Genomic DNA, 14125 nt, shown 5'->3' on the forward strand with positions numbered 1-14125 from the left:
GGGTGATAAATACTAGTCGGCATGAATGTATTAAGAACAAATCTTATCAAACTAAGAATTTCTTTCTTTGATAGGGTAAGTAGCCCAGTGGATGGCGGGGGGCGGGGAAGAGCAGGAGTCATGATATATCTTGATTTTAGTAAGACCTTTAACAGTCCCACATGACATTCTCATAAGCAAACTAGGAAAATGTTGTATGGATTAACTTACTGTAATGTAGGTGCACAACTACTATTACTTATTATTACTTGGACTGGCTCCCTTGCCCCATCATCCAAGCCCTTGTCACTCCTCACATTGTCTTCTGAGGGTTCTGGATAGCTGTTCCACATGTCATCCTTTGCAGGCAGTGCCTCTGTTTTCCCCTCCAGTCCATCATGTATTGTGGGCATTTCGGGGAGAAGCCTGTTCATCCTCCAGGCAGTGAGAGAGGTAGCAGATGCCTCCTACCATAAACAGCAGTTTCGGCAGTGCCCATAGAACTCCCAGTTGTCCTACGAGCACAGATTTTCTGAGGATTAAAGAGTGACAGGCCAACAGATTAGATGATCATAATGGTCCCTTCTGGCTTTGGAATCTATTTTCATTAGATGGAGGAAAAATCCAGTGTTTTCTATTAACCTAGTGAACAGATCACAAATTGTGCTGCTATTTGTAATTCAGACCCAGTATACCCACAAAACCCTTGCTAATGTTGTGTTTGTGTGAAATTGCTTTGTCATATTTTTGTTTAAGTGCTGCATGAATGCACATCCATCCTAACCTGTCATGCATCCTTTCTTCACAGCTCTGCTCCTGCTCCTGCGACCTGGCCCCCACCACTCATTCTATTCTATCTTGTCTACGGGCCTCTCTTGAACGTTGAGTACTAATCATATATAATTGTGCCAGGTTGTGTGGTGGTTTATTGAAGTGGACAAATGCTCTCTATGGCCAGGTTGAGACCACTATACATAGTTTCACTTTTGAAATTTGCTGAGCCAAGTCTTGAAGTTACATTTTAATAAGTTTCTGCAATTGGTTTATGGGTAAAATTTTCAAAGGTGTATAAATGACTTAGAAAAGAGACACAGGCACTTAGGAGTTTGATTTGGGACTTAGGCTCCTAAGTGCCTAAGTCGTTTTTGAAAATGGGACCTAGATTTCTAAGGGCCAGATTTACAAGTGTGCCTAAAGATGCAGATAGGAACCTAGAAGGTTTTCCAAAAGCACCTCAGCAGGTTAGATGTCTAACTCCCATGACTTTCAGTGACAGTTAAATGCCTAACCTGCTTAGGCGCTCTTGTAAATTCCACTTGTCCTAAATCACTTATGAGCTTTTGAAAATGTTACCCTTTGTGTATATGTCATTAGACAGAAAAAACACAACATATGAAATAAAGACTTGATTGTGGAACTCTTACTGCATGCCGTTCCATTGTTGTTAATAGGATTACTCACATGAGTAAGTGCTCACCAACTCAGTAAGGGTTCCATGGGTAGGGCCTAACTTCCTGGGCCAATCACAAGATATATTTGCCAGGGAGAACAAACTGAGCATGTAAAAATATATGTACTAAGAAGCAGAAGGGCAACTGAAACTACATGACAGAGGCTGAGCTGAAAAAAATCTTATAGTAAGCTAACAGCCAATTAGGGTTACCAGATAGCAAGTATGAAAAATGGGGACAAGAGGCGGGGGGGAAATAGACACCTATATAAGAAAAAGCTCCAAATATCGGCACTGTTCCTATAAAATCGGAACATCTGGTCACCCTAAACCTAATTAACCTGCCCTCTTTTGGTCTTTTTTAAAATCCCCTTCCCACTCCTGACCCCAAACAACAACAAAGAGCAATAACTTGTCATTGTTTCTTAAGTAGGAGAGTACTTCAGACAAGATGTATGTAAGGCTGATGTATGTTTCTGAAGCTTTTGATCAGAGGTATCTGTTTTTTTAGGGAGCTAGATAACCAAGGCATGTTCACTATGCAGTTTTATAACACCATACGTGCTCATCTTGCTTTATTTCCCCCCATCAGATTATGAGCTTCTTCAAAGGAATAAAGTAGTAATTCCCTTTTTTGGAAGAAAAAAGCCAATAGGCCTAACCTTAACACCCCAATGATCCTGCTTTGCTGTGCCGACAGGGGATATTAAAGAAAAAAGGTTGATGTCAGTCTGTAACAGATTGTAAGGGGAGGCCTGGACCCGTCAAGCTTAGCTGAGCATTAGGCCTGATCATTTATCACTGTCAGATGGGAGTAGGGCGAAGAGGCACTGGACCGTTCCTGCTCATCTGCTGACTGACAGCTGACTGAAGCCTAATGCAACCTCCAGGCAGATAATCTGCCATCAAGGGGGAATGTGTACTAGAGAGATACTGTATCACAGTCTGCATGCTGCTTCCTGCTTAAAGCTACTGACATCTTCACAAGAAAAAAGAAATGTCAGCTGTGCTTTAAGGGACTGTGGTTTACTGTAATGCTTCACTAAAGCATTACTGTGCTGTACCTCATTTCCATGGCTTCATGTAGATCCATTTTTAAAAACAGATTATCGGCATAGTGGAGACATGCAGTCAGGCTCAGCAATGATAATATGATGACAATGACCAGATGAGAAAACACCACTGTTTGTTTCATTTATTTGTTTAATTCACAAGACTGCAGATATGCTGCAAAATACTGTAATTATTTAAATACAGCAAAACCCACTTTGACAAATATAAGGCTGCAAGTGAGTACACAGAGACACTAAAAATTTCTTATGAAGATAAAGTATAACTAGGACAACAAAAATCTATTAAGTAATGAATGATAATATTTGCCTGCAGTATTTTGTACAACAAATAGTTTCACTAGGCACTAATGCATTACAATGGTCTGAAATACGGACTTTGTTAAATCAATATAGGATATGGGAATAACCTATTGAAAAAGTTTTTGCTCTACAATCTTGCAAAGAATTCTGTATTTTATATTTTTCAATATTAAATGCAAGTTTTTAATGTTTTAAATTATATTTTAATTAGTTGTTGTTATTAACAATATCTAATTTAGATATTCATTATAAATTGCATGCATTAACTTAACTGGGGAAGATTTTAATTGAGCTCTGCTGGAAATTTTCCAATAAATTAACTTTACATACTTTTAACAGATGTCTGAGTTAGACATTGTTATTAGGCATTGTAATTAATAGAAGTATTACACAAATTAAAATTTCAGTCCTTAGAAAAATGAAATTGTAGATGATTGAGTGAAGTTAACTCATTAATAGAAAGTGACTCCTGAATTCCCACCATTCTGCTTTATTAGTTCAATAAACAGAATGTTTTAAGCCATTGGAAAGGAGTTGGAAGAGAGCTAGAACAAGACATGCTTCACCGTGGCTTTCTGAACGTTGGCAAGGTACTTGACACGTCTGTGCCTCAATTTGCCAAATTTTAAAATATGTATAATAATACCTGACTGGGATATTGTGAGGTCTGATGAATGTTTGTTCATTGAGGCCCAGATTTTTAAAGAGACAAGGTGGATGACGTAATATTTTTGATTGGACCATCTTTTGATGGTGAGAGAGACACAAACTTTAGATCTACACAGACTTCTCCCTCAGGACCTGTGCTGAGCACCCACTATTTTTTCCTGTGGGTGCTCCAGCCCCGACATACCCATGGAGACGGCGCCTATGTGGGGTTGCACACTCTGCACCAACCATTAGGATAGTACAGATTGTTTCCCTGCAGGATCTGCCAGCCCCACTGCAGCTATAATCTCTACACTTTGGGGAAATTTTCTCCCCAGGAGGTATCGGGGTTGGGAAGTCCCTCCATAATAAGGAAAACAGTATTATTCCTAAAGCTAAGTTTCAGAGTAGCAGCTGTGTTAGTCTGTATCTGCAAAAAGAACAGGAGGACTTGTGGCACCTTAGAGACTAACAAATTTATTTGAGCATCAGCTTTCGTGAGCTACAGTCTCAAAAGTCTCTGTGCTTTATTATAGAGTTTCTGCCTAGAACTTTGTTATTTTTCATTGTGTACACACTTCCTCCCAACTGCATATTTTTATTAATGTGTTTTTGAAATGATTATTTGAAATAATTAAGATAGATGTTAAATAAACCTAAGGTTAATAATCAGCCCTGCCATGCCCTGGTGGACATCTCCTCCCAGTTCACTTACACAGTTTTTATCATCAACCTTTGTTCTCAGTTCACCAACCACTCTTCAGTCCACGTGACAGTGCTCCTAGTCAAGTTAATTGGAATTAAGACTTCAGCTAAGATTTTTGAAAGGCATTAGATCAAATTCTTTATTATAGTTCAGTTATATTACATCAACTGCATTCCCTTCCTACACCAGCGACTGAATGCTGCTGACACTCTCTGATATGCCAAACTGTAGAAATTGCATGGATAGTCTGTAGCACATGGATGACCAGTGCTGCATACTGCTTCTGCTCTGGGGATGTATCAGGAAAAGGATGGGGTTGCCACTATACACCCCCAGTACTGGCCTGCTGCCCTATTCTTGCAGAGAAGGAAATTCAGAGAAATATACTCAGTATTGCCAACCCCAAGCCATTCAACAGTCATGAGACAGACCCCCAAAATCATGAGATTGGCTTAATATACATTATTATTATTATTATTATAGGTATTACTGTGGTGCCTAGGAGCCCTAGTCATGGGCCAGGATCCCACTGTTCTAGATGCTGTACAAACACAAAACAAAGATTGGCCCAAATAGTGGACGATCTAAGTGTAAAACAAAGAGACGACAGATGGAAACAGACAATCTGGGGAATATCCAGAGGGCTGGAGAGCATGGGGCTAAGCCAACCTGATTACAGAATGAGCCCCACCTGAGGGGCATCAGGCAAATTCCCCTAAAAAGCAGAAGGTGACTGCAGTAAGGGGAATGAGGACCAGGCTTAAGTAGTGATAAAGCCTAGCTGCAGAAAGGGCTGGAGAGAGCCAGGTAGGAAGCTCGGAAAGTAAAAAAAAACCTTTCCAGGCAAGGAGGCCTGTGAGAGATCCTGATTGAGCAGGGAAGAGATGGAGAGAACCAGAGGAGAACTTAAGAGGCTGGGTAGGAAGTGGCCCAAGAGAAACTGCAGCACAGGTAAAGGAGCAGACCTAGTTGCTTAGTTCAGGCCATGGCCCAGAGTTCAGAGTAGAGGGGGCGAGTGGGTTCCTCTACCAGCCCCAAGGAAGGGGGCATACAAACCCACACAGAGTTATTGAGCCCAGCAAGGGAGCTACAGGCTAAAGAATAGCCCCAGGGAGGTGAGGAAGAATTTTGTTTCTGTTAAGACATTGTTGAAACTTTTAGTTTGGACAGTTGTGACCCTGGAATGGGTGGAGGGCCAAGTCGCTGGGAGAGAAGCCGCTGCACCACTCCTGGCCATGAGGGGGTGGCTAACAACTAGTGGACTCATTTACAGGGGAATACAAGGAAACAATTAAACCAGTGGTTCTCAACCTTTCCAGACTACTGTACCCCTGTTAGGAGTCTGATTTGTCTTGCATACCCCAAGTTTCACCTCACTTAAAAACTCCTTGCAAACAAAATTAGACATAAAAATACAAAAGTGTCACAGCACACTCTTACTGAAAAATTGCTGACTTTCTCATTTTTAACATATAATTATACGATAAATCAATTAGAATATAAATATTGTACTTACATTTCAGTGTATAGCATATAGAGCAGCATAAACAATTCATTGTATGAAATTTTAGTTTGTACTGACTTCGCTAGTGCTTTTTGTGTAGACTTTTGTAAAACGAGGCAAATCTCTAGATGAGTTGATGTACCTCCTAGAAAACCTTTGTGTAGTCCCAGGGGTACACGTACACGTACTCCTGGCTCAGAACCACTGAATTAAACCATATTGGACAGAAAGATTTAAAGGAGGATAACGAAGTAGCTTTGGAGATGTTTATGAGGCACTCCTCCCAAACCTGAGGGACAGCACAGCAGAAAGCAGAAAGTTGCTCATTTGAAAATGTAACAAGTGGGTGACTGAGGTGGGAGTTGACATTTCAGTACTGAGAGATGTTGGGTAGGGTGGGGAGAGGCCATGAAGGGCCTTCCAAGTGAAAACAAGGCACTTATGTTTGCTATGATAAAGAAGCAGTAGCCAGTGGAGAGATGCAAACAGAGGAGCGACATGGTCGAAGTGATGGGCTAGAAGAATGATCTTGACGGCAGCATTCTGAATGGATATGAGCAGGGCAAGAGTACATTTGTGAAGGCAAGAGAAAAAGATGCTGGTAATCAAGTTGTGAGATGAGGGGAGCTTGGATGAGAGTTTTAGCTGTGTGAATGGATAGCACAGGCTATAGCTCAGAAATGTGATACAGAAAGAATCGGCAAGATTAATGTAGATCGGTTGTGAGGACCTAGAGAGAGGTCTGAGTTGAAGATGACAATAATACATTTTGTGTTTTTTATTTGCTATTGGGTTTTTGAGTCTTTAGCATTCACGTTTCCCAGCTTTTCTTTGCAACCATGAGGGCTAGAAACTTACTTTTTTTAAAATGAAAGCTGATGTTCTTACATAATTGGACTCATAGGCTTTAAGGTCGGAAGAGACTATTGTGATCATCTTTCTAGTCTGACCTCCTGCACAGAACCTCACCCATCCACTCCTATAATAGATCCCTAACCTCTGGCTGAGTTACTGAAGTCCTCAAATCATGGATTAAAGACTTCAAGTTACAGAGAAGGAGTACTTGTGGCACCTTAGAGACTAACCAATTTATTTGAGCATAAGCTTTCGTGAGCTACAGCTCACCTCATCGGATGCATACTGTGGAAAGTGTAGAAGATCTTTTTATATACACACAAAGCATGAAAAAATACCTCCTCCCACCCCACTCTCCTGCTAGTAATAGCTTATCTAAAGTGATCACTCTCCTTACAACGTGTATGATAATCAAGTTGGGCCATTTCCAGCACAAATCCAGGTTTTCTCACTCCCAGTCTCTATTCAAGCCTAAGTCATTATGCAAGGTAACCTATTTCCTCTTGTTTTTTCCTACCCCCCCCCCCCAACGTTCTTGTTAAACCCTGGATTTGTGCTGGAAATGGCCCACCTTGATTCTCATACACATTGTAAGGAGAGTGGTCACTTTAGATAAGCTATTACCAGCAGGAGAGTGGGTTTGTGTGTGTGTGTGGGGGGGAGGGGTGAGAAAACCTAATTGGTTAGTCTCTAAGGTGCCACAAGTACTCCTTTTATTTTTGCGAATACAGACTAACACAGCTGTTACTCTGAAAGTTACAGAGAATTAACCATTTACACTAGATTAAACCTGCAAGGCACCCATCACCCATGCTGCAGAGAAAGGCAAAACCCCTCTCAGGGTCTTAGCCAATATGACCCCGGAGAAAATTCCTTCCCGAGCCCAAATATGGCGATCGGTTAGACCCTGAGCATGTGGGCATGACTTCAAGAGCTGGGCATAGGTGTTAGAACTGGGCGTGCTTGCACACTTCCTGGATTGAAGTGGTTTCCATTATATACGGGGTTTACAGTTTGGTTCAATGGCTCCCAGAACCCCCACTATAAAAATTGTTCCAGCACCCCTGGAGCTGGGTCTTTAAGAAAAACACCAAGACTCACAATCATATCACATGACTTGGCAACACCGTATCCTTCTGAAGCGCTTACCTCATGTAAGCAGCATGTCAACTGGAACTCTGTGACTGCAGCACAGCGACAAAATCTGGCATTAGCAGCTGCTGTAGGTAGGCTAACTTTGTCCTGTGGTATCATTTTTACTTTATCTTTTATTATTATTTATTTATAATGGGAGGGGCATAGTCACCATTCAGGATAATGGCCTCATGTGGTAGGAGTCTGTACAGATACATAGGGAGATGCAATCCTTGCTCTGAAAAGTTTTCAGTCTGGTGCTCTGATGTTGCAGACACTTGTTCATGTTTTTAACTTGACTTCAGCAGAACTGCTCATGTGCTTAAAGTTAAGCACGAGTAACTTTTTACGGGAATGGGCCTAAGAAAACAGGCAATACACAAAAGGTGGGTTGTATGAATGCAGACAAAATGTGCATTTTTATATTCATTATATGTACTAATATTTTTTTAAACAAATAAATACTAACCTGACTGCCCCTGGAACTTTCTTTTAGGTGTCAAATTTCTTGAAGTCCTCTCAGAGGAAATGGGTCTTGGAGGGATTTGAATGATGAGCGGGTAGTGGACTTATAAATTATTTAAGGGAGAGGGTTCTATGCGAAATGGAAGACAGTCTTTACTTACGTAGTGGCATGGAGGAAAAGATGAGTTGAGGATGCTCAACAAGAGAGCATACTTTTCAGAAATTAAGTAATCTCGTGAGCAGGATGGAATAAGAGGAAGTATTAAAATCTACAAGCATGGTAGAAGACTGAAGCATTTACAAAACAATATAAGTAAGGTAAAACTGCATATAATTCCCACCAAAAAAGAAAACTGCAAGGAACAAGAAGAAGCCACTGTGACTCCTCAATGATATAATGGTAAAGAAATAAGAATTTAGAGTAAGAAAATGGATGGGAAGGAACCAAATAAATATTGAGAAACAGTCAGATGATATCATTGATTATAAGAAAAGGAGTACTTGTGGCACCTTAGAGACTAACCAATTTGAGCATGAGCTTTCGTGAGCTACAGCTCAAAGCTCATGCTCAAATAAATTGGTTAGTCTCTAAGGTGCCACAAGTACTCCTTTTCTTTTTGCGAATACAGACTAACACGGCTGTTACTCTGAGACCATTGATTATAAGGCTCTACTTGTGTTCTGCCCCTTCTAAAAATGTAAAGATTTTTCATTTTGATATATTTACTTTCTCTTTATTCTATCTATAATGTTCCCAGTAACAAATACACAACAAAATTCTTGTGTAATTATCTAGTGCTTTTGTTTAAAAACAAACTTGGCTTTTTGAGGAGTCCACATGTTTTTGGATTATGAACTGACATATTATTCTGAGATGCATCACATTTTGTAGCATCAATCAGGTTGTATACAGTAATGTTATTTGATGTAATGGATGAAACGGAATGTAGTGTGTCACATTGTGATACATCAACTCTAAAACAAATTTTCAAAAACTATTTTCAACTACCATCATGTCCTTTATTGTGACCAGTGTTAATAAGAAAAATGTTATTTTTAAACATCATTTTTAATGTAAATGTTTTTCATGATACTTTATCATAGTAGTTTGAAAGCAGTTAAGACTCGTACTGTGAGTAAAATAACATAATACCAGAAAAAAGTTATAGGAAACGAACTGCCATTAGATACCTGAACTGAATTTTTATTTGGTAGTGAGTCAACAAATATGGTGTACCCCAGGAAGGAGAATGATAGAACTTCAGGAATGAGATATGAAAGAGACCCATTAGGTCAGTTCTTCCATCCCTCTGTCAAAAATGACCAGTGGAATCTGGAGGCAAAAGCAGCTATGGTGGGACACCAAGCAGAAAACATATTTTTGTATAGAAAAAGTGATTCTAAACATGGCATCATGGGATTCTGTGTTTGTTATTTCTCTGACTCTACATCAGGTTTGCTCCCTTTACAAGTTAAGTTTTTTTTCTAACTGCCAGCCCTATAAATCCAGCCTGGGTGTGAAAGTCAAGCTAAGCTGTTTGTGACTTGTGCTTTATCATCAGTAATAAAGAATCTGTGGGCCAAATTCTGCCATAAATTATACTTGTGCAGCTCTTGCAGATCTATAGAGGCTAGAATCATCTGCACAGAGGCTCTGTACTACCAAATGTGGACTCTGCTTCTTGTGGTCCTGTCTGGCCCCATGATAGCCTTGGCCAAGGTCATGCTTTCAGCAACTCTCATCCGGTGGTCTTTTTGGAACTCCCAGCGTGGGTGAGGCAGGAGTGGTTGAACAACAGAGGGCAGTGACGCGTGGCTGTCTTAGGCAGCACTAACTCAGGCTGGAAACTTACAGCACTAACTTGGTCAGGGGAGAAGCAGATAATACCTACCCCTTCAACCATGCTGCCTCCTGGCTTTCCTTCTCCTCACCCATAGACCCACAGAGCTGCTTCTCACAAGGTCTGGGGAAGGGGGAAAATACAGCTGAGGTGACACTCTTTCTCCTCCTGCATGCAGACATGATGCTCTGGTCCTTAATTAATAATTCTGGTGCTGCAGAGCTGGAACAGGGTCCAGCAGCTGTGCTGGCTTTGCAGGGATTAAGGGTGTAATCTGTTATAAAATTTATTTTTGTCATTAAAATTATCCACTCTGACTCCGAGAACACACAATGAGCAGATCTGCTGAGTAAGACAAGGCCATTTTTACACAGGCCATTGCATGCAGTACGTTATCTGTCCATGTGATGCGGTGTGTAAACTCCACACTGGAACTGAAGAAGTTAAAGAGCAGCTCTGGGTTCGGATGACCCCACCTGCAGAACATGTTCCCATTGGAGGTGGAGCCTAAAAGAGATCCAGACAGCTCAGAAAAGGGGCTGACAGAGCAGGGCCCTACCCTAGAAGCTCCTAAAAGAAGTGCTGTAGAAGCCTTTCCCTTGGAGGAAGAGCCTGCCTGATGCACCTAGAGGGACTGAAGATTCAATTATTCTCCTCTTCTCTATCACTTTGTGTCAAACAGTGCGACTTTGGTGGGGAGGTAAATGGCCGGAAGTGGCTCATCAGAGTGGCAGCGTTAAGATACTCCTGGGTGCCAGACATTATTGCCTCTTACGGGGAACTGGGCTGGAGCCCAATGGATTGGGAGATCCCAGGTTCTCTTACCAGCAACCCTTGTTATGAAGAGCACAAATCCCTCACTTCCATACTCCCCCTTGGGGAAGCAAGGGGAGGCTAAAGCCTGTGAAAACTCCCTGACTGGGTCTAGACACAAGCAGGGGTCAATAAATGGACTGAAGGTTGTCTCCCCGGTTGTGAGGGTGTGGGGACAAATATCTTCCTTACCCCAAAGGGGGACGAGGCTACCTGGTCACCTGAGTGGAGTGGTAAGTCAACACCCGCCAAAAGGCAGATGGCCACAGGGCATGTTAGTGGCCAGTGACAGACATTGGAGGTGGGGCGAGTAGAGACCTAGCATCTTAGCCACAAGGTAATGCTGCCAATGAGCATTGCCCATCACAGACCATAATCACAGCTTGGAGACATTTAAAAACATCTGACAAGCTTTGTAGTATGTTTACTTAAATCCTTTTGTCACATTTTGCTTGTTTTGAGTTTAGAATGTTTTAATATCTCTTAAATGTCTGTAGTCCTAGAGATGAGCTAATAAAATCCTTGGCTGTGTCATAGGGTGGCTTGTCTTTTGAGGGCAGTCAAGTTCAGCCTTGCCTGTGGCAGATCAGCTACTGCTGCCCCCACAGCTGAGCCTGATTGAATCGAGCCACCTGATCCCCAGGCAATTGTCAGACCCAGCTGCAGAGGAATTGGGTGGGCTTCCATAAAGGGTTGGAAGAGCTCCGCTGGGGAAGAGAGTTGTGAGATGGAGGCTGTCTGCTATGACTGGCCTGAAGAGGATGGATGGTAGGGGAGATGGAGGTTTCTGTGGCAGGTTCATGAAAAGACCAGCCTGCAGGCAGATGGCCTGGAAGTGCACTGTGAATAAGGATCCAGCCTGGGGAGAACCAGACTGGAGGGATGACTGTAGGGAAGAAACCTTGAGAGTGAGCGGCTTGGGTAGGAGTCTCTGGGGTGAAAGTCCAGAGAGTCAGCACTCTATGACAGCAGTGCATATTCAATCCCAGGCTCTCCACAGAAAATTTAACCTTTACAAATAACTTCCTATTTCCAAGGTCTTGTGTGTGTGAAATATTTTCTCTCGCACGCGTGCACTCTCTCTCTCTTTCTCAAAAAAAAAAAAAAAGTCAACTGTCTAAGCAACCCTTTAAATCTTACTTTCCCTAACTAGAAACACACTTGCTTTGGCATTGGCAACTTTTTCTGACCATACATTTTATTGCTATCTCCCATCAGGGTTGGAAGAGGCCTCAGGAGGTCATCTAGTCCAATCCCCTGCTCAAAGCCCTGGGTCAGAGCAAGTGGAGGCCCCTCCCCACCCCTTCCTCCTGTGCTTTCCTACCCACCCATGCTCCTGCCAGGGAGCGGTGTCGGGGCGCAGGGGCTTCCCCTATTCCCCAACAGGAGCGTCAGACAGGTGCAGCGGGGCAAGCCCCCATGCCCTGACACTGCTCCCTGGCAGGCGCACTGGGCGGGAGGAGTGGATCAGGGTGCGGGGTCGCCCATTTTTCTGGATTCCCCCAAATGACTGGGGCCCCTGGGCACAGGTCCTGTTTGCCCAGCAGCTAATCTGCCACTGGATGTGAGTGTCCTAATTACTAATGTATAGCAGTTGCCATTTAAAAAGTCAGCATTTACCAAGTTACCATAAAATGGTAGCTAAGATATTACAGAATTTCCTTATACTTATGGGACGGAATATCTGTGGTATCTGAGATAACGTGGAGCAACATGTGTTAGTAAAAGTTGACACTTTATTGGCAACCACAGGTAAAATGCTTAAAAATCCTGACAGAGTGAAAAAGAAAAAGGGAAGATAATATTGCAGGGTTGACCTGATGGTTTTATAATCCAGATGGACTTTCTGATGGGTTCTGATTGCTCATCCTTCAGGACAGTGGGAGTAAGCACCCTTGCAGTGGCAACATCTGCAGATGCTGGGGGAAATAAGTGCCCCTCATCACCCAACAGTAAACCCTATGGCCAACGGGTATAGTGCAGCTGATGAGCTTCAAAGAGGTTTTTTTCTCCGCTTCTTTGGCTGGGAAGCTGGTGACCTCAAACAGGGACTTGGAGGGATAGAGGGTGTGTGAGTGTGGAGGATAAAATGGATTGGCCCTTAAAGTTTTGTAAAGAATGAAGTGGATTAGGATTGACACATGTTAAAACAGGGAAGAAAAAATAAAATAAACAGAAGTAAGATCATGGAGTTAAACTCCATGAGTCAGACTCCAGCTCCACTTAAGATCCTTTACTGACAACCTTATGCACATCCTCATGACTTTATCTGTCTCCAAATGATTTTCCGTATGCAAGTCCAAATGTAAAAGCGTTCCCAAGTCATTGGGTTCCAGCTGTCTCACTGATGCTTCACTACTGCTTCCAGCTATCCGCTTTTCTCATTCTGGTCCTGGATTCAGGAATGCATCCCTGTTCAGGAGAGCAATTACGCCAGTACTTAAGTCCCAGTGAAGTACAGTAATTAAGTACAGTAATTAAGTAAGTAATTAAGTACAGTAATTAAGAACATGTCTAAAGTTAAGCATATTCTTAAATGCTCTCCTGAGTAGGGATGGGTTTAAGCATAAGCTTAAAAGTGGTTTCCTGAATTGGAGACTGACTCCCTAAATTCTCTGACTTTCCTTACATACGTGGCCCTAGATTTTTAGAAATGGGTGCCTAGAGTTAAGCTTCCAAGACCACATGTAGGCACATAAATAAGTGGCCTGATTTTCAGAAGTGCCGAACAACTGCAGCTCTCATTGAAGTGAATAGAAGCTGGGAAAAAAAAACCTGTTATATGAAATAGCAGTAGGGACTGATCAGAACTTTGGAAATCAGGTCATTTACTCAGGTGTCTAAGTTTAGGCACCCATTTTTGAAAATCTTGTTCATGGTTTCTAAGCCTTAGAGACAGCTCAAGGAAGCAGAACTCTAAAGCGGTTAAAGCCTCCTGTAATATTTGCAGCTATTCTTCTCATTCAGTCTGTAAATAAACTGAACTGAAGAACATGTATTCACAGAGTTTTGGTTTCAGGAAAATATGACAAATGGATACATGGAAACTTGAACAATGTATTTGTTACCACCATTTAATTCAACACATCATGCAGTCTGTGTTCAGTGTGCTTACATTAGTAGAGTACAAGTAGCAGAAAAGATAAAGAAGCATGTAGCTTGTTTGCTGCTGAAATATAGATGATTGAATGGTTTAGGAAGGAATTATCTGAATAGAAAGAAATGACAAATGAGACTATTTTCATTTCTTTGGCACTGAGTTTTGATGTGTGATCGGTGCTGAAATTTTACCCAAAGGCACTGGTGTCCTTTTTCTGTTTTTGCTGCTTAGTTTTCTCCTCTGACTTGGGGCTTCTC

The 14125-nt window shown here is 42.0% G+C and overlaps 1 protein-coding gene across 8 annotated transcripts in view; it reads left to right on the plus strand.

The window, feature by feature from the left end:
• The window catches only part of MSRA (methionine sulfoxide reductase A), a 449168-nt gene that overhangs the window by 173055 nt on the left and 261988 nt on the right, over positions 1–14125 (plus strand). Inside the window, exon 1 of one of the 8 annotated variants that reach the window (XM_073335657.1) lies at positions 373–860. The exons of 6 other annotated variants lie outside the window; for them this stretch is intronic. In XM_073335657.1, the coding sequence (XP_073191758.1) occupies positions 746–860 (115 nt within the window). In that variant the 5' untranslated portion in view covers positions 373–745. One more of the 8 variants, XM_073335663.1, reaches the window with a different exon arrangement.

The sequence above is a fragment of the Lepidochelys kempii genome, chromosome 3 (assembly GCF_965140265.1).
Source record: "Lepidochelys kempii isolate rLepKem1 chromosome 3, rLepKem1.hap2, whole genome shotgun sequence".
NCBI classification, from domain to species: Eukaryota; Metazoa; Chordata; order Testudines; family Cheloniidae; genus Lepidochelys; species Lepidochelys kempii.